We start from the raw sequence: 20,727 nt of genomic DNA, 5'->3' as shown, positions 1-20,727 counted from the left end.
ACTATATGTGGTAAGTTTGATTCAGGTGTCCCCCACAAACTTCTATGTTCTTAATGTTTAATCCCCAGAATTTGGGAACTGGAATCTTGTTGGAAGTGTGTTTTGGGGGGAGGTGGGGGCGGGCTTATGGGTGTTATAGCCAGCTTCCTCTTGCCGGTGTCTGACACACTCTCCTGTTGCTGTGGTCCACCTGATGTTGGCCAGGGGGTGATGTCCATCCTCTCTGCTCATGGCATGTTTTCCCCTGCCATCATAGAGCTCTCCCCTTGAGACTGTAAGCAAAAAATAGACCCTTTCCTCCCACAAGATGCTCTTTGGTCGGGTGCCTTTATGCCTTCTGTGTGAAGCTGACTGCCACAGTCAATTTGGTACCAAAATAATTGGTACCAATTATTTACCTAGGTCAATGAATGCCCAGGGTGCTGGCTGCTGCTGGTCCTTCGGCCAGTGCCCCCATGTCCCCGTGCCCGTCTCCTCCGGTGCCCACAGGGACAATACACACAGTGCCTTTGCAGAGCTGTTCAGACGCTAGGGACCTGGGTGCAACTTCCAGTTCCACAATACCAGATTTCTACGGGTTTGGCCTAGAGGTTCGGGGTCGGAGGTTGGGGGGGGGGGTGGAAATCCCTGGAGCCCGGGCTCAGCGGGCAGAGAGCTTGCTGTCTCTGGGATCCCCATTGACACCTCAGAGTTGGTTGACATCAGCCTTCAAGGTCCCCATCTCGCGGGGCGCAGCAGAGGGGGGCGGGGGGCGGAGCCGGGCGCCGTCGCCCCGCCCCCTCCCGGCCCCCGCGCGCTGCGGGCCCGGGGCGCACCGACCCGAGCGCTGCGCACCGCTCAGCAGCATCAGCAGCCTCGCCGCTGCGGCCCCGGGAAGAGGATTGCGGGCTTCAGGTGGGTCTCTTCCCACCTCCCCCCCCCGAACCCCAACCCCGGCCGCAGCCCCAGGAGGCCTGGTGCCTGGCCGCGAGGGAGGGGAGGAGGGAGGTCGTGGCTCTGCAGATGGAGAGAGGGAGATGGAGATGGAGGGAGGGAGGCGAACCTTTGGCAAGGACCTGGGCTGCGTGGAGGAAGATTTGATGAGGTCCACGAAGCTTGAGGATCGTGGGTGGGGCGAGATCCATCTTCCACCTGCTTGAGTGTGATCCCGCATGTGTGTGTGTGTGTGTGTATGGGGGGGGTGAGTTGGGGACGTGTGTGCAAATGAAGCGCACCAGCGGGCAGTCGTGGGTAAGAAGATTGCGGGCCTCAGGATTTCCAGGAGTCTGTGGGAGGTGAAATGAGCTTGTTGGAATGGAGCAGGGAGGCCAAGGCCTTGAGATGGTGGGTGTGGGTGTGTGCGATGTGTGTGTTTGTGAGGGGGTGGCCTTGAGAACGTGGGTGTGTAGGATGTGTGTTGGGGGGTGGTCTTGAGAATGTGGGTGTGTAGAGGGTGTGGGGGGAATGGCCTTAAGAACGTGGGTGTGGGTGTGTAGGAGTGGGGGGGATATGTGGACTAGAGTGATGTTTATTAGAGATGTGTGTGTGTGTGTGTGTGTGTTTAGGTGTGTGGCGGTCTGGGGTGCGGGAGGGGGTGAACAGGGAATGTGCACCTGGGGGGTGTGAGCCTATCTGGGTGTAGAGAGACGGCTTATGGGTTATGTAAGTAAGGCATAGCTTACAGCGGGCAACAGGTATGTAAACTGTCTGAGAACCCAATGTCCAGGGCCTTGAATGGCCTATCATAAGTGGTGTCCACACCTCTTTCACTCTCCAGGCCTCAGTTTTCACGGGCCATGTAAAAGGGGTCTGACAAGGGCTGGAGAGATGGCCCCGGGGTGTTAAAGGTACTTGTTTGCAAAAAGCCTGATGTCCCAGGTTCGAGTCACCAACGCCCACATAAAGCCACACTCACAAGACGGCGCGCACATCTTGAGTTCATTCTGCAAAGCCTCTGCATCACCCTCTCACTGCCCACCTCCTCTCACAAATAAAAACGATTTAAAAAAGTCCAGGTGTGCCCTCCAGACACAATGGGACCAGACTGTAGGGCATGGGTACAGAGAAATGTGACAGCTTCCAAGGGAAGTAGGCAAGAAGGGTCTCCATTGAGTCCTGCCCCGAGGACCCCTGTGCAGAATAAAACAGTCTTTCTTCAAGTGAAGAGCACTGGAGATGTCGTTCAGTTGGTAGAGTGCTTGCCTTGCATGCCCTAGGCCATGGATTCCACCCCAGCATCACACAAATTGAGCATGACAGTATGTGCCTATAATCCCACCATTTGGCCAGTTTAGGCTACATGACACCCTGCCTTTTAATAAAAGGCAGTGGGGAGGAGGTTCTTTCTTGAGCAGGAAACTAGGAGTCATCAACCACCAAAAGAAGTTCCCACGAGCTGGAGAGATGGCTTAGCAGTTAAGGTGCTTGCCTGTGAAGCCAAAGGATCGTGGTTCAATTCTCCAGGACCCTGTTAAGCCAGATATACAAGGGGGAGCATGCATCTGGAGTTTGTTTGCAGAGGCTGGAGGCCCTGGCGCGCCCATTCTCTCTCTCTCTCTCTCTCTCTCTTCCTCCCTCCCTCGTTCTCTGTCAAATACACAAAAATAGTGTTTGCTTTAAAAAATGTAAAAAATAATATTTATTGAGAGAGAGCAAGAGAGAATGGGCGTGCCAGGGCCTCCAGCCTCTGCAAGCGAACTCCAGACTCATGCGCCCCTTGTGCATCTGGTTTACGTGGGTCCTGGGGAATCGAACCTGGGTCCTTTCACTTTGTAGGTAAATGCCTTCACTACTAAACCATCCCTCTAGACCTAATATATATATATATATATATATATATATCTTTTTTTTTTTAATTGAAAAAGAAAGAATGAACAAACTTGAATTTGTGTATCCCTCTCTTTCAGGAAGCCCCTGCCCGTCTCTCCCCAGCCATGGACAGTCCTAGCCTTCGAGAACTTCAACAGCCTCTGCTGGAGGGCACAGCCTATGACCTCCCGGCCCAGAAGCCTGGCAAACCTGAGCTTGGCTTTCCCTTCCCAGAGTCACTGCGGGGGTGGCACCTCCTCCCTCCACCTCTCCCGTCAGTGAGCGCTGGCCTGGGGGAGCCGGAGCCCGACGACTTAGAGGTAGGAGCTTGGGGCTGACATCCTGGCAGCTGGAGGCTCCTGCCTCAGGACTGGGGGTCTCAGGTCCCCACGCACATGTGTGCGTGCGTGTGTGTGTGTGTGTGTGCGTGCGCGCGTGCACTTCCAGGTCTCCCACTGACTGTTTGTCTTGTCCTGTCTCCCATGTCTTTCCTGTCAGTTGCTTCTCCAGAACTTTCATCTTAGTTCCCTGGCCCTGGTTCCCCTCTGCCCGGCCTGTCTTCTCTGTCTACAACACACACACATCAGGCCTTTTTGAACCATTCTTTTCTAAACATTTTTAGCTGGGGGTGGCGGTGCACGCCTTTAATCCCAGCACTCGGTAGGCAGAGGTAAGGAGGATCGCCATGAGTTCGAGGCCGCCCTGAGACTACAGAGTGACTCCCAGGTCAGCCTGGGCTAGAGTGAGACCCTACCTCCAAAAAGAAAAAAGAAAAAAAAAGAAAAAAGGGGTCAGGGTCTAATGCAGGAGTGGTGGCGGAAAGAATGTAAGAGCCAAAGGAAGGGTATGGCTCCTTACAACATGCTCCCCCCAGACACAAAATGGCCTGGATATCCATGACCTCACAGTGCCTGGCACTACCTACACAAGACCGTCATAAGAGGAGGAAAAGATCATGACATCAAAATAAGAGAGACTGAGATGGGGCGGGGATATAGAGAATAGAGTTTAAAGGGGAAAGTAGGGGGAGAGAGGGTATTACCATGGGGTATTTTTTATAATAATGGAAGTTGTTAATAAAAATTTGAAAAAAGAGCTGGGCATGGTGGCGCACACCTTTAATCCCAGCACTCGGGAAGCGAAAGTAGGAGGTTTGCCGTGAGTTTGAGGCCACTCTGAGACTCCATAGTGAATTCCAGGTCAGCCTGGGCTAGAGACCCTACCTCGGAAAACCAAAAAAAAATTGAAAAAAAAAATGGAGAGGTGGCTTAGCAGTTAAGGCATTTGCCTGCAAAGCCAAAGGACCCAGGTTTGATTCCCCAGGACCCATGTTAGCCAAATGTACAAGGGGTACATGTGTCTGGAGTTTGTTTGCAGTGGCTGGAGGCCCTGGCGTGCCCATTCTCTCTCTCTCTGTTAAATAAATAAAAATAAAATATTAAAAGATAGCATTTTAATTTACTTATTTGAGAGAGAGAAAGAGACCGATTGAGAAAAGGAGAATGGGCGCACTGGGACGAGCCAGTGACTGCAAATAAACTCTAGATGACTGTGCCACCTTGTACACGGGGATTACATGGGACCTGGGGAATCGAGCCTCAAACCCGGGTCCTTAGGCTTCACAGGCAAGTGCTTAACTGCTAAGCCATCTCTCCAGCCCAAGCCCTTTGTTTTTAAAACAGGATCTCACAGCCGGGTGCCACTACACCTTTAATCCCGGCACTCAGGTGGCAGAGGTAGGAGGATTGCCATGAGTTCGAGGCCACCCTGAGACTATGTAGTGAATTCCAGGTTAGTTTGGGCTAGAGTGAGACCCTACCTTGTTAAACTAAAAAAAAAAAATTAAAAAAAAAAGCAGGGTCTCATGTAGCCCAGGGTGGCCTCAAACTGAACTTGCTTTTATAGCAAAGGACGACTTTGAATTCCTGATCCCCCTGCCATTAGCTCCTGAGTGCTGGGATTACAGGCATACCTGACTTTAGAACTCATAGTTTGGGGCTGGAGAGATGGCTTAGCAGTTAAGGCAGTTGCCCGCAAAGCCTAAGGATCCAGGTTCGGTTCCCCAGGACCCATGTAAGCCAGATGATGCGCAAGGTGGTTCATGCGTCTGGAGTTTGTTTGCAGTGACTGGAGGCCTTGGCACACACATTCACTCTCTGACTCTCTCTAAATAAGTAAATAAAAATAAAATATTAACAACAAAAAAAAAAGAACTGATAGTTTTGGCAGGTAGGTCTGTTTAATAATTTAGAACATCATGTCTGTACGAATGCCAAGGTCTCTTGCTGCCCCCAACAAAAGCCCATCTGTAACACCACAGCAATCAGGAGGTAGAGGTAAAATGACCACGAGTTCAAGCTCAACCTGGGGTAGTGTGAGGCTCTACCATGGCCGGGGGTGGGGGTGTTGTGTGTGCAGGGGGAAGCCTGTCTAGTTTTCCATTTGTGGCTGGGGAATTGAATCTAGGCTGACAGGCTTGGCAAGCAAGCGCCTTTAACTGCTGAGCCATCTCCCCAGCCCTAGGACACTGAGACATTTAATACTCTCCACCTTTCTTGCAGTTTCCTCTCTCTTAGGCAGCCTGCCTCCACACTGCCTCTCATCCCCTGATTACAAACAACTGATCCCTAATTGCACCCTGGGAGGGAACTCAAAACCCTAGTGTGGCTGTGGGTCTTTTCTCAAGATAGCACCCACAGCCTCCCCTCCGTGGGACCCAGGGTACAACAATGTTTGAGGCCACCTCTGTGATCATTATTTTGCGTCTCTGCGGCGGGGGAGGGGGCGGCTGGGAGCATTTGTCTTTGGGGGAGATGGGAACGGAGTGGTGAGCAGGGCGGAATGGGTGGAAATGACCACCCATGTTCTCTCGGTCCATAGGACACGTCATCCAGTGACAGTGACTCAGACTGGGATGCAGGCGACCGTCTGTCCCCACATCTGCCCCATGACCACCTCGGCTTGGCAGTCTTCTCTATGCTTTGCTGTTTCTGGCCTGTGGGCATCGCAGCCTTCTGTCTGGCCCAGAAGGTTAGTCTGTGTTTTGGGACTGGGAGGGTTCCTGGGCATGGGAGAAAAAACCAAACCAAATGAACCATGACCAACCGTGCTGGCCGGAGAGGGGTAGACTACACAGAGGGATAGCCAGGCACGGTGTTATACACCTAGAACGCCAGCATCTGGGAGGCTGAGGCAGGGTGACCACCTTGGGTTCAAGACTAGCCTGGGCTACAGAGAAAGATACTGTTTAAAAAGGACCAAGAGAGCTGGAGAGATGGCTTAGCGGTGAAGGAGTTTGCCGGCAAAGCCAAAGGATCCCGGTTCAGTTCTCCAGGACCCACGTAAGCCAGATGCACAAGGGGGCGCATGCATCTGGGCTTCGTTTGCTGTGGCTGGAGGCACTGGCCTGCCCCTTCTTTCTTTCTCTCTCTCTCCCGCTTTCTCTTTCTCAAATAAATAAATATTTTTAAAAGGACCAAGAAAACCCGGACGTGGTCGTGTATGCCTTTGATCCCAGCACCCAGAAGGCAGAGAGGTAGGAGGATCAGCTAAATTCAAGGTCAGCCTGAGACTACGTAGTGCATTCCAGGTTAGCCTGGGTTAGAGTGAGACCCTACCTCGAAAGAAACAAAAAAACAACAACAAAATGAGAAGCCTGGCAGGCCTGGTCGTGCACGCCTTTAATCCCAGCACTCGAGAGGCAGAGGTAGGAGGATCACCGTGAGTTCAAGTCCACCCTGAGACTACATAGTGAATTCCAGGTCAGCCTGGACCAGAGCGAGACCCTACCTTGAAAAACAAACAAACAAACAAAAAAAAAAAAAAATAGAAGCCTGGAATGGTGGCACATGCCTTTAATTCCAGCACTTGGGAGGCAGAAAGATCACCATGAGTTCAAGGCCACCCTGAGACTCCATAGTGAATTCCAGGTCAGCCTGGGCTAGAGTGAGACCCTACCTCGAAAAACCAAAAAAAAAAAAAAAAAAAAAGAAGAAGAAGAGAGAGAGAGGAGGAGGATGGGCACACCAGAGCCTCTTGCCACTGCAAACTCCAGATGTATGAGTCACTTTGTGCTTTACGTGGGTCCTGAGGAATTGAACCTGGGCCATTAGGTTTTGGAGGCATGTGTCTTGAATTGCTGAGCCATCTCTCAAAACCTAGTAACATGTTTCTTCTTCTTCCTTCCTTCCTTCCTTTCCTTCTTTCTTTGTTTCTTTCTTTCTTTCCAAGGTAGGGTCTCACTATAGCCCAGGTTGACCTGGAATTCACTATGTAGTCTCAGAACTGGCCTCGAACTCAGGGTGATCCTCTTATTTCTGCCTCCTGAGTACTGGGATTAAAGGCGTGCGCCACCACGCCCGGCCCCAGGAACATGTTGTCGGTCAACCAACGTCTCTGTTGCCAAATGTGGCCCATCTGTAGTCTTGGATAGATGAATAAACCATATGCTGGATGAGGGCAGGGCCCGAGGAAGCAGAGTGGGGATGAGTGGACCTGTTGGTCATCACTGTCCACCGTCTCTACAAACCAACAAGGCTTGGGCCAAGGGGGACATCCAGGGGGCAGGGGCCACCTCCCGCCGTGCCTTCGTGCTGGGGGTCCTTGCCGTGGGGCTGGGCCTGTGCATGTATTCAGCCACCCTGGTGACCCTGGCTGCCTCCCTTGCCTCCCGAGACCCACCCTAGCTGCAGCTCCGGACCCCACCCTGAATCCAGAGACTGGCAGTCCAGCGCATCCCTGGGCAGAGCGGATGATCACGGTGACGGTGGAGACCACTGCAGCGTCCAGAAGTCAGAACGAGCGGGAGACCCCTTTCCCTTCCTGGCCATCCCCCACCACACCAGTGATGTAAGAGATTAAACAAGAGACCCCTGCAGCCAAACCCAGTTCCGTGTCTGTCTGTCTATGTGTTTGTGCTGGGTGGGGGGCAGTTGGGAGAGGGGGACAAGAGGATGTGCCTGAGGGCTTACGGGGACTGACCAGGGGGACAGATTTTGGTTGACGTCAGACCTCAGAGCTGGAAGAGGTGGGATGCATAGGGTAGAGTTTTCTTTCCCAAATTGGCATTTTATTTTATTTTATTTATTCATTTATTTGAGAGAGAGAGAGAAGCAGATATATAGAGAGAATGGGTGCACCAAGGGCTTTAGCCACTGCAAACAAACTCCAGATGCATGCACCCCCTTGTGCATCTGGCTAACGTGGGTCCTGGGGAATCAAACTGGGGTCATTAGGCTTCGCAGGCAAATACCTTACCGCTAAGCCATTTCACCAGCCCCCAAATTGATTTTTTGTTTCTGTTAATTGAGCTGGGTCTCATTGTAGCCCATGCTGACCTGAAATTCACTATGTAGTGTCAGGGTGGCCTCAAACTCATCCTCTTACCTCTGCCTCTCGAATGCTGGGATTAAAGGCGTGCACCACCACACCCAGCAACTTTAAAAAAATTTTTAGCTCTTTTTTTTTAGTAATTAAAAATTTGTTTTAATTTATTTATTTATTTGAGAGCGACAGACAGAGAAGCAGGCAGATCGAGAGAGAGAGAGAGAGAGAGAGAGAGAGAATAGGCGCACCAGGGCCTCTAGCCACTGCAAACGAACTCCAGACACGTGCGCCCCCTTGTATATCTGGCTAACGTGGGTCCTGGGGAACTGAGCCTCAAACTGGGGTCCTTAGGCTTCATGGGCAAGCGCTTAACTGCTAAGCCATCTCGCCAACCCCTTTAAAAATTTTTTTGAAAGGGGGTCAGAGGGAAAGAGAGAGAAAGGGTGCACCAGGGCCTTCAGCCGCTGTGAATGAACTCCAGATGCATGTGCCATCTTGTGTAGCTGGCTTATGTGGGTCCTGAGGAATTGAACCTGGGTCCTTTCAGGCAAGTGTCTTAAGTGCTAAGCCATCTCTCCAGTCCTAAAAATATTTTTTAATATCTTATTTTCATTTATTTATTTGAGAGAGAAAGGGGGCAGGGGGAGAGGATGGGTGTGCTAAGGCCTCTAGCCACTGCAGACAGACACCAGACACATGGGCCATCTTGTGTATCTGGTCTAAGTGGATCGTAGGGAATTGAACCTGGATCCTTTGGCTTTGGAGGTAAGCACCATAACTGCTAAGCCATCTCTCCAGTCCCCAAATTAACTTTTTCACCTGCAAAATGGAATGTGGTTCTCTGCTGCAGGCCGAGTTGAGACTCCATGGCACTCTGTGTGCACATGACTGTCTGCTGTCTCCCTCTGAGCTCTTCCCACAGCAACTGGAACTCAGCTAAGACAGCCAAAAAGTTAAATGTGGTCAGGCAGGTTCTGGGAGCCACGCCTGTATTCCAGCTACTTGGGAGGCCGAGGCAGGAAGAGCGTAGGTTCAGAAATCAGCCCGAAAGACTAAAAGAGGAGGTTTCATGGGGGACACTTAACTAGCATGTGCAAGGCCTGGAGTTCAAACTCCAGAACCTTACAATAAAAATAAATGTAAAAGGTAGGAGGAAAGCCGGGCGTGGTGGCGCATGCCTTTAATCCCAGCACTCAGGAGGATCACCATGAGTTCAAGGCCACCCTGAGACTACAGAGTGAATTCCAGGTCAGCCTGGCCTAGAGTGAGACCCTACCTCGAAAAACAAAAACAGAAAAAACTCTTGAGCCCAAGAAAGCTGGACTCTAGATGGGCTTAGAAATCCCAAAGCCAGTGGCTTTCAAGTTCTTCTTTTACGATTAGCAAAGAATTGATAAGAACAGACACAAAGAAGGGTAAAGTTAGGGTTGTGACAGATTTTTTTTGTTTTGTTTTTTGTTTTTCAAAGTAGGGTTCACTGTAGCTAGAATTCAGTCTGTAGTCTCAAGGTGGCCTCGGACTCACAGCGATCCTCCTACCTCTGCCTCCCGAGTGCTGGGATTAAAGGCGTGAGCCACCATGCCTGGCAGGGTTATGAAAGATTTTTAAAGTATAGGTATATGTATTTTAAATTTTATTTTACGTTTTTTTAAAATGTTTTATTTTCATTTATTTATTAGACAGAGAGAGAGAGAGAGAATGGGCGCGCCAGGACCTCCAGCCACTGCAGACAAACTGCAGACACTTGCACCCCCTTGTGCATCTGGCTAACGTGGGTCCTTGGGAATCGAACCTGGGTCCTTTGGCTTTGCAGGCAAACGCCTTAACCTCTAAGCCATCCCTCCAGCCCTATTTTATGTTTTTGTTGATGATTTCCATAATTGTAAACAATAACCCATTGTAATTCCCTTCTCCCGACTTTCCCCTTTGAAACCCCATTCTCCATTCTATCCCCTCCCCCTCTCAATCAGTCTCTCTTTTATTTTGATGTCATGATCTTTTCCTCCTATTATGATGGTCTTGTGTAGATAGTGTCAGGCACTGTGAGGTCATGGATATCCAGGCCATTTTGTGTCTGGAGGAGCACTTTGTAAGGAGTCCTACCCTTCCTTTAGCTCTTACATTCTTTCCGCCACCTCTTCCGCATTAGACCCTGAGCCTTGGAAGGTGTGATAGAGATATTGCAGTGCTGAGCACTCCTGTCACTTCTTCCCAGCACCATGGTGCCTTCTGAGTCATCCCAAGGTCACTGCCATCTGAAAAGAAGCTTCTCTAACCAAAAGTGAGAGTAGCATTAATCTAAAGGTATGAACATTAAGAGAAGTGCTTACCAGACACCAGCAGACATTACACTTCTGAGGCTCATGACTACCCCTGTTGTAGGTTTTCAGTAGCAGGGATGTATTCTCTCCCATGGAGTGGACCTCAAGTCCAATTAGAGACCGTTGGTTTCCTCCATAACAGACGTGCCTCTATTGCACATGTTGGCTCATTTGGTGTGGCTGGCCAAATTTAAGGCTTGCAGTGTCCACTGTTGAGTATCGTCACTGGTGATTTCTCTTTCTCCCATTGAACAGCATGCAGAATGACTTTTTCCAGCTTTCTGTCAGCTGGTCTCCATAGAGGAGGTTTTCAGCTCAGCTCCAGCAAGATTTCTCAGTGGCCTTGCAGCCCAAGTATGTGGAGTCTTCAGCAATAGGGTCTTACTATCTCTTCCTGGTGGGAAACCAAGGGCCTCAGCAACAGCCTGTAATGTTTTGGACATATCAGGGACCTCCCTGGCCAACAACTCACTGAAAGGTATCCCATCCCTGGCACTGACAATTTTGTAGTAACAATCTATGGCTTCTGAGTGTTCCATTTTCCAAAAAAGTAGGTTTTCATATGACTTATTTTTATCCTCTTAGATTTTGATTAGCCCTCCCTCCACCTTTCCTTTACTCAGTCTCTTCCCCGACCTCACTTTGTCCTTTTCATCCCCATTAATCTGTTCTTCTACTTACATAAATACAATACCATGCTATTAAGTCCCTTCCTCCCTCCCTCCCTCCCTTTCCATTCTCTTTATATCTCCTTTCTAGCATACTGCCTCTGCTACTGAGTTTTATTCCCACTCACACAGAAGTCCAATCATTTGTAGCTAGGATCCACATATGAGAGAGAACATGTAATGTTTGGCTTTCTGGGCCTGCATTACCTCACTAAGTATAATACTTTCCAGATCCATCAATTTTCCTGCAAATTTCATAATTTCATATTTCTTTACCACTGAATAGAATTCCATTGTATAAATGTGCCATATCTTCATTATCCACTCATCAGTTGAGGGACATCTAGGCTGGTTCCATTTCCTAGCTATTGTGAATAGAGCAGCAATGAACATTTTTCAGCAATTATCTCTAAAGTAATTAGATGAGTCCTTAGGATATATGCCTAGGAGTGCTATAGCTGGTCATATGGTAGATCTGTCTTCAGCTGTCTCAGGAACCTCCACACTGACTACTACAATGGCTCGACCAGATTGCATTTCCACCAACAGTGAAGAAAGTTCCTCTTTTTCCGCATCCTTGCCAGCATTTATGGTGATTTGTTTTCATGATGGTATGGAATCTCAACGTAGTTTTAATCTGCATTTTCCTGATGACTAGGGATGTAGAACTTTTTTTTTTTAGATATTTACATGGCATCTGTATTTCTTCTTTTGAGAACTCTCTATTTAGTTCCATAGCTTTTATTTTTATTTATTTATTTATTTATTTTTTGAGGTAGGGTCTCACACTAGCTCAGGCTGACCTGGAATTCACTATGTAATCTTAGGGTGGCCTTGAACTCACTGTGATCCTCCTATGTCTGCCTCCTGAGTTCTGGGATTAAAGGTATTCATCACCACACTCGTAATTCTATAGGCCATTTTTAATTGGGTTGTTTGATTTCTTATTATTTAATTTTTCAGTTCTTTGTATGTCCTAGATATTAATCCTCTGTCAGCTGTACAGCTGATAAAAGATTTTCTCCCATTCTGTAGGTTGCCTCTTTGCTCTATTTACAGTGTCTTTTGCTGTTAAAAAATTATTAAAAAAAAAAAAAAAAAAAAAAGCTTTGTAATTTCATGAGGACCCAGCGGTTGTTCTGTGGTTTTATGTCCTCAGCAAGTGGGACTATACACAGAAACTGTTTGCAAATAACAATATGTTGAAGGGTTTCCCTTCCTTTTTCCTCTAGCAGTTTCAGTTCTGATCCATTTGGACTTAATTCTTGTGCATGGAGAGAGAAGGATCTATTTTCATCCTTCTATAGATACATATCCAGTTTTCCAGCACCATTTGCTGAAGAGGCTATCCTTTTTACCAATGACGATTTTTGGCATTTTTTGTCGAAGATCAGGTGACTATAGCTACCCGGACTTACATCTGGGTCCTCTATTCTGTTCCATTGATCTACATGTCTGTTTTTGTGCCAGTACCATGCTGTTTTTGTTGCTATGGCTCTGTAGTATAGGTTAAAATCAGGTATGGTGATACCACCAGCCTTATTTTATTTTTCCCCAAAGCAGCCAAAACCAGCTCACCCATTTATTTGATTGAGAACATTAAGGACAACAAAATTAAACAATTTTTTGATGCAATTGTGAATGGGAGTGATTCTCTGATTTCATCCTCTGTGTGTTTGTTATTACCATATAGGAAGGCTACTGATTTCTGTGTGTTTATTTTGTATCCTGCTACATGTCTATAGGTGTTTATCAGCTCTAACAGTTTGCTGGTAGAGTCTTCAGGGTCCTTTATGTATAGAATCATGTCATCTGCAAATAATGATAACTTGACCTCTTCCTTTCCAATTTGTATCCCTTTTATGTGTGTCTCTTGCCTTATTGCTATGGCTAAGACTTCCAGTACTATATTAACTAAAAGTGGGGACAGTGGACATTCTTGTCTTGTTCCTGATTTTAGTGAAAAAGCTTCAAGTTTTTCTCCATTTAGTATTATGTTGGCTGTAGGTTTGCCATAAATAGTCTTTATTATGTTGAGATATATTCCTCCTATTCCGAGTTTATGTAGGACTTTTATCACAAAGGGATGTTGGATTTTGTCAAATGTTTTTCTGTATCCAATGAGATGATCAAGTGATTTTTGTCCTTCAGTCCATTTATATATTGTGTTATATTTATTGATTTGCTTATGTTGAACCATCTCTGCATCTTGGGGATAAAGCCTACTTGGTCAGGGTGAATGATATTTCTGATATATTCTTGTATTCTGTTTCCCTATTTATTTATTTGGTTTTTCAAGGTAGGGTTTCATTCTAGCCCAGGCTGACCTGGAATTCACTATGTAGTCTCATGGTGGCCATGAACTCACCATGATCCTCCTACCTCTGCCTCCTAAGTGCTGGGATTAAAGTTGTACACCACCATGCACAGCTTGTTTGCCAATATCTTGTTGAGATTTTTTTTTTCCTTTTTCGAGATAGGGTCTCACTCTAGTTCAGGCTGACCTGGAATTCACTCTGCATTCTCAGAGTGGCCTTGAACTCACAGCGGTCCTCCGACCTCTGCCTCCCAAGTGCTGGAATTAAAGGTGTGTGCCACCACGCCCAGCAATGGTGCCTTTTTCTTCTCTAATTTTGTTAATTTTTGTCTCTCCTCTCTTTCTTTCAGTTAGATTTACTAAGGGTTTATCAATCTTGTTTATCCTTTCAAAGAACCAACTCTTTGTTTCATTCTTTGGATTTTTTGGGGGGGTTCTATTTCATTAATTTCTGCCCTAATCTTCATTATTTCTTCATGTCTACTGATTTTTGGTTTGCCTTGTTCTTCTTTATTTTTATTTTTAAATTTTCATTTATTTATTTGAGAGCGACAGGCATAGAGAGAAAGAGGCAGATAGAGAGAGAGAGGATGGGTGTGCCAGGGCCTCCAGCCACTGCAAAAGAACTCCAGACGCGTGCGGCCCCTTGTGCATCTGGCTAACGTGGGTCCTGGGGAGTCGACCCTCGAACAGGGGTCCTTAGACTTCACATCAAGCTCTTAACCACTAAACCATCTCTCCAGCCCTTGTTCTTCTTTTTCCAAGCCCTTAAGGTAAAGCATTAAGTTGTTTACTTGTAACCTTTCTAATTTCTTAATGTAAGCACTTAAATCTATCATTTTCTCTCTTAGGACTGCCTTCATTGTGTTCCAAAGGTTTTGGTATTTTGAGTTCTATTATCATTTGATTCTATAATATTTTTGATTTTTTCATTGAACCATTCATCATTTATTAATGTGTTGTTTAGTTCCCATGATTTTGTGTATGCTGTATAGCTTTTCTTGCTATTGATTTGTAGTTTAATCCCATGTGATCAAATAGAGTACAAGGAATTATTTCACTTTTACTGTATTTGTGAAGATTTGGTTTGTGTCCTAATATACGGTCTATTTTAGAGAATGTTCCATGTGCTGCTGAAAAGAATGTTTATTCTGCAGCATTTGGGTGGCATGTCCTGTAGATATCTGGAAGGTTCATTTGTTCTGTGATCTCATTTAATTCATATATCTCTCTGTTTATTTTTTCTTGGGATGACCTGCCAATTGATGATAGTGGGGTGTTGAAGTCACCCACTACCACGGTGTTTGGTATTATCTATGACCTTAGTTCTAATAGCCTTTGTTTGATGAATTTGAGAGCCCCCATGTTAAGTGCATATATGTTTAGGACTGTAAAGTCCTCCTGTTGGAGTGTTCCTTTAATCAATATAAAGTGACTTTTGTTATCTTTCTTAACTAATGTTGGTCTGAAGTCTACCCTGTCAGATATTAGGATAGCAATCCTGCTTGTTTTCTAGTCCCATTTACTTGAAACACCATTTTCCAACCTTTTACTGTAAAATAGTGTCCATCCTTTGTAGAAAGGTGGGTTTCTCGGAGGCAACAAATTGAAGGATCCTGCTTTTTAACCCAGTCTGCAAACCTATGTCTTTTGGTTGGAACATTGAGGCCATTGATATTAACAGAAAGGTGTGTATTTATTTTTACTATTTTTCTTGTTTTGTAGTTCTTCTGGTTTTACCTTTGCTCTCTTGTATTAACTAGTATGAGTATTGTTTGTCTTTTCCAGGTTCCTTATATGTGTGCTTTTCTTTCTCTTCAGCATGGAGGATCCTGTCAAGTATTTTCTGTAGAGCTGGTTTGGTCTTCATATATTTCTTTAGCCTGCTTTTGTTGTGGAATGTCCTTTTTTCTTGATCTCTTTTGAACAGATAGCTTTTCAGGATAATCTTGGATGAAAGTTGTCTTTCAGAACTTGGAATATATCACTCCAAGCCCTTCTGGCTTTTAAAGTTTGTGTTGAGTAATCTGCTGTGAACCTGATGGGCTTGTCTTTGTATGTGATTTGATTGTTCTAACTGCTTTCAATATATTTCCTTATAAATGTATTATTTATTTATTTGAGAAAGAGATAGAAAGAGGCAGATAGAGAGAAAGAGAGAATGGGCATGCCAGGGCCTCCAGCCACTGCAAACAAACTCCAGATGCATGTGTCTCCTTGTGCATCTGGCTTACGTGGGTCTTGGGGAATCAAACCAGGGTCCTTTGGCTTCACAGGCAAATGCCTTAACAGCTAAGCCATTTCCCCAGCTCAATATATAAAAATATTTTTTCTTTGCTTTGTGTGTTTTGTAGTTTAATTATAATATGACAGAGAGAGGTTCTTTCCTGATTTTGTCTGTTTGATGTTCTATAGGCTTCCTGTATCTGTATTGGCATCACTTTCCCTAGGTGGGGGAAGTTTTCTTCTATGACTTTGTTGAAAGTACCTGTTATGCTGGGTGTGGTGGCACACGCCTTTAATCCCAGTACTTGGGAGGCAGAGGTAGGAGGATTGCCATGAGTTCAAGGCCACTGTGAGACTCCATAGTGAATTGCAGGTCAGTCTGGGCCAGAGTGAGACCCTTCCTCGAAAAAACAAAAAAAACCAAAAAACAAAAAAAAAACTTGTTATACCTTTGGAGTGAATTTCTTCTTCTACCGCGCCCTGAATTCTTATGTCTGATCTCTTCGTACTGTCCCAAATCTTTTGAAATTCCCATTTATGCCTTCGTATTAGTTTGTCTTTCTCTTTGTTGGACTATATTAGATCTGCCACCTGGTCTTCTAGTTTAGACATTCTGTCCTCTCTCGCGCGCACTCTCTCTCTCTCTCTCTCTCTTTTTTTTTTTTTTTTAAGGTAGGGTCTCACTCTGGTCCAGGCTGACCTGCAATTAACTATGGAGTCTCAGGGTGGCCTCGAACTCATGGCAATCCTCCTACCTCTGCCTCCTGAGTGCTGGGATTAAAGGCTCATTTCTAGTATTTCTGATTGGTATTTTTTTATTATTATTTCTATTTCCTTACTCATATTTTGTATTGACCTCCTTATTTATTTATTTTGGACTTTTGAGGTAGGGTCTCATTCTAGCTCAGGCTGACCTGGAATTCACTCTGCATTCTCAGGGTGGTCTTGGTCTTGAACTCATGGCGATCCTCCTACCTCTGCCTCCTGAGTCCTCCCACCTCTGCCTCCTGAGTGCTGGGATTAAAGGTGTGGCACCACCACACCCAGCTGACCTCCATATTTCATTAAGTTGTTTTCCTGCCTTCTCTTGGGATTCCTTCAGGAGTTGGTTTTCTTCTTTGATTCCTTTGATTTCTGCAAATATATAGTGTTTTTCTCCCCTTCGCAAAAGTAGGGTCTCACTCTAGCTTAGCCTGACCTGGAATTCACTATGTAGTCTCAGGGTGGCCTTGAATTTTCAGCAATTCTCTTACCTCTGCCTTCCAAGTGCTGGGATTAAAGGCGTGTGCCACCACAACTGACTGTATATAATCATCTTTAAAAAAATCTTTGTCAGGCATTTCATCTAAAGTAGTCTCACTGGAGGTCATTTCTGATGGGTTTATAATTTTTGGTGCAAGTGTATTATCTTGATTTTTTTTTTGTTTCTTTGTATTATAACAAGGAGATTTTTGCATCTTGAGTTAATTTGATGTTTGTGTTTTCTAATTATCTGCAGTGTTCTTGGCTGTATAAAACGGACTTTATATGTCTTCAGTGTTGGGGTTTAAGGTGTCAGGTGTAGCTTTTATACTCCAAGAGAAACAGCAGAATTTACCCTGGGTGTTGAGTATGTCTGCTATTCAAGTGTTGTAGTAGACTGGGTGAAGTAAATTACTGGCAAATTCTAAAATTCAACTAACCAGTATAGACATTCAATCAAAACCAGCACAGAGGACTGGAGAGACAGTTTAGTGGTTAAGACGCATGCCTGCGAAGCCTAAGGACCCTGGTTTGATTCTCCAAGTCCCACGTAAGCCAGATGCATATTGTGGCACATGCATCTGGAGTTCTTTTGCAGTGGGTGGAGGCCTCGGCACACTCATTCTCAGTTTTTCTCTCTCGTTACCCCTCTGTCTGTCTGTAATAAATAAATAAATGAAGATAAAAATAAATCTTAAAAATAAGAAAGACCTTGTTGAAACCAACAAAAAACACTGCGTATACAAGCTTGGGGATTAAACTAAACAGATAATCTAGTAAAGCCAAAGTCCCCGAGGGTGTGTGTTGCCCCACACCTTTAATCCTATCAACTGGGAGGTTGAGATTTCTAGTTTGAAAGGGTTCTAAATCAACCTGGGGCCGGTCAGCCCCTGCCCCCAAGAGTGACTTAAGAAAAAGACAAAAGCCCTAAAAATCAGGAAATGTCAAATGCATCAGCAGTCAACACCAAAATACAGCTTATTTAGGAAGGGTAAAGCCAACCAGGACTGTTATCAGTCAAACGTAATACATATCCTTTCCTGACATGGAAAGGGAGCCAAACACTTCCAGTGCCGGCCTATGTATCTGGCTTTGTACAAATCGGCTCTGTTACCTTTTTGGATGGCTTCAATCTCACCCATGCTGAGTGCCCACCTTGGTCCCTCTCGTTGCTGGGCACCCAGGGGTGAATGAGTTCTACCTATGCTCACAGCCCTGATAGTTGGGGGATGGGAAGCCTTGCAGGGTGCCTGGAGTTGCATCGGATATGCTCAGCGGGTCCCGCTTGTATCTCCTTTTGCAGCTGCTCAGCTGGTCTCTGGAATCTTCCCTTCCAGGTTTCTTGCGTTGCAAGGAGGTTGGTGTGAGCTGAAAATCCCCTCACCCCGTTTCTGCTCCAGCCGCTCTGCACAGGCAGTTCCGGACTGCTGGTGCCGTGGCGGGATTCTGGCCGGTTTCCTCCTTTCTGGAAGATCTTGGGTCTCTCCTGCCTCTCTGCTGTGGTTCATAATAACTTATTTACCTTCACTTTTTTCTTTTTTTGTGAGGTAGGTCTCACTCTGGTCCAGGCTGACCTGGAATTCACTATGTAGTCTCAGGATGGCCTCGAACTCCTGTTGATCCCTCTCCCTGTGCCTCCGAGAGTGCTGGGATCAGAGGCGTGCGCCACCACACTCGGCTATACCTTCACTTTTCAGAAGAATGTATTTTTGCTGTGTTTCCGTTTATTTCCCTCCCTAGGCTGCTTTGGTGTGGCTGGTGAAGGACCCCGGAACCATATGGACGCCATGACAGGCTTCAGAGTCCTCAGTAGGCCTAAGTTTCTGTTTCCCAGCAAGATCTAAGTGTTTTATCTTCTGCTAAGGATGGGCCTAACAGATACTGGAAACTGATCATGCCATACATTCCTGAAGTCATAAAGTTCAGTTCCCCTAGCTCCGGCCCGCCGACCTTGCCGTAAGGGTAGGCTTAACAGTTTAACCGGTTATGCCATACATTATGCCATACAGTCCTGAAGTCATGAGACATTCCTGTAGTCCTGGATGAGCTCAATTCCCCTAGCTCCAGCCCGCCAAAATCCTAAACCAACCAGAGAGTAACTGTTTAAATCAACCAATCATGTACCATTCCCTTCTTCTATGTTCAAATCCCTATAAAAATCCTACCCTCCCGCTACTCGGGGCCCTTGTACGGATCCACTGAGTTGGTGAAGTCAAGAGACTGAGCTTAAACCCGAATTAAAGCTCCTTGTCCTTGCATACACGTTTGGTTCTGGGGGTGCCGAGAACTGGGCATAAGAGCTGGTATGCCACCATCTTACCCAGAACTCTTGGTTCAAAATTTTAAACTGCTGAGCCATACCCTCAGCCCCCTTGGTCCAAATTCTAAAATCACCAAACAAAACCAAGAAACTGTCCGGTACACCTGACTTCTTTTACACACACACACATATATTCATTTATTCATTTTTTTTTGTGTGTGTGTACCAGGGCCTCCGGCACTGCAAGTGAACTTCAGATGCATATGCCACTTTGTACATCTATGTGGCTTTATGTGGTCACTGGGAAATTGAACCTGGGTCATTAGACTTTGCAACCAAGCGCCTTTAATCACTAAGCCACCTCCTCAGCCCCTCAGAAAGTCCTGGCAGGTCAAATCCTCCACAGACCTAGGTCCCGTTTCCCTGGCGACTCCCCGAAATCACAGCCAACCAGGCCCTGTCAAGGAGGCATCCTTCAGGAAAGAGCAAAGTGCTGGTTGGCACCAGGCAAGGTGAACCACATCTTCCCAGTGCTCAGGGAAGCGCACAGTCAGGGCTTGTGAGTAGGCCTGAGGCCACCAAGGAACATCCAAGCAGGTTAGTGTGTTCAATGCCAGGTGATGGATCTGAATGAAGAAAATACCTTCCCAAGTGGGTGTGGGTGGCGCACGCCTTTAATCCCAGCGCTCGGGAGACACAGGTAGGCGGATCGCTAGGAGTTGGAGGCCACCCTGAGACTATATAGTGAATTCCAGGTCCGCCTGAGCTAGAGACCCTATCTCGAAAAATAAAAGGGGACAATGACCTCACGGGTGCTGGGGGCAGCACTTCAGATGCCACCTACGACCCACAGGGCCCCGTGGGGTTGTACCTGCTTCTTGCAACCTGTCTGCACTCCACCCATACCCTCTGCTCGGACCCTCCCCCGCCACCGCCCCCCACTTTTTTTTTTTAATTGAAAGCAGGGCCTCACCCTAGCCCAGGCTGACCTGGAAATCACTATGTACTCTCAGGGGGGTCTTGAACTCACAGCAATCCTCTTACTTATACCTCCCAAGTGCTGGGATTAAAGGAGTGTGCCACCATGCCCTGCGCTCTCCCCCTTTTAACACAATTCACACCACTTCCTCCTCCAGGCCCCTGACAGTGTCTTGATACACTTAATTTGCCAACCACACTCTCTAAAACTTCCGTCCCGTCTTCTATTTTGGTTCTTCGAGGTAGGGTCTCACCCTAGCCCAGGCTAACCTGGAATTCACTATATAGTCTCAGGGTGGCCTCAAACTCACAGCAATCTCCCTACCTCTGAAGTGCTGAGATTAAAGGTGTGGTGCCCAGCTTGGTTTTATTTTACTTAAAAAAAAAAAAAAAATCTGACAGAGAAAGAGGAGAATGAGTGGGCATACCAGGGCCTCCATCCACTGCAAACGAACTCCAGACGCGTGTGCTCCCTTGTGCATCTGGCTAACATGGGTTAACCATCCCTCCAGCCCGTATTTTACTTTTTAAAAAAGTTTTGAGAGTTAGAGAAGCACACACAGGGAATGTTTATTTTATTTATTTGTTTGAGAGTGACAAGGA

General features: G+C 46.5%; 1 protein-coding gene across 2 annotated transcripts; it reads left to right on the top strand.

Annotated features, from left to right (window-relative positions):
- The first annotated feature begins 804 nt into the window (after window positions 1–804).
- Window positions 805–7,673, top strand: Tmem91 (transmembrane protein 91). 2 transcript variants are annotated; one of them, XM_045134299.1, is made up of 5 exons: window positions 805–894; window positions 2,886–3,107; window positions 5,668–5,817; window positions 6,261–6,322; window positions 7,462–7,673. In XM_045134299.1, the coding sequence occupies exons 2-5, from the start codon at window positions 2,913–2,915 to the stop codon at window positions 7,637–7,639; spliced, it is 585 nt and encodes a 194-aa protein (XP_044990234.1). In that variant the 5' UTR covers window positions 805–894; window positions 2,886–2,912; the 3' UTR covers window positions 7,640–7,673. The 2 variants fall into 2 exon arrangements, with proteins under 2 accessions (XP_044990234.1, XP_044990235.1); XM_045134300.1 differs by lacking the exon at window positions 6,261–6,322.
- The last annotated feature ends 13,054 nt before the right edge of the window (window positions 7,674–20,727 follow it).

The sequence above is a fragment of the Jaculus jaculus genome, chromosome 14 (genome assembly GCF_020740685.1).
Source record: "Jaculus jaculus isolate mJacJac1 chromosome 14, mJacJac1.mat.Y.cur, whole genome shotgun sequence".
NCBI lineage: Eukaryota > Metazoa > Chordata > Mammalia > Rodentia > Dipodidae > Jaculus > Jaculus jaculus.
This window is presented reverse-complemented; position numbering and strand designations above follow the sequence as displayed.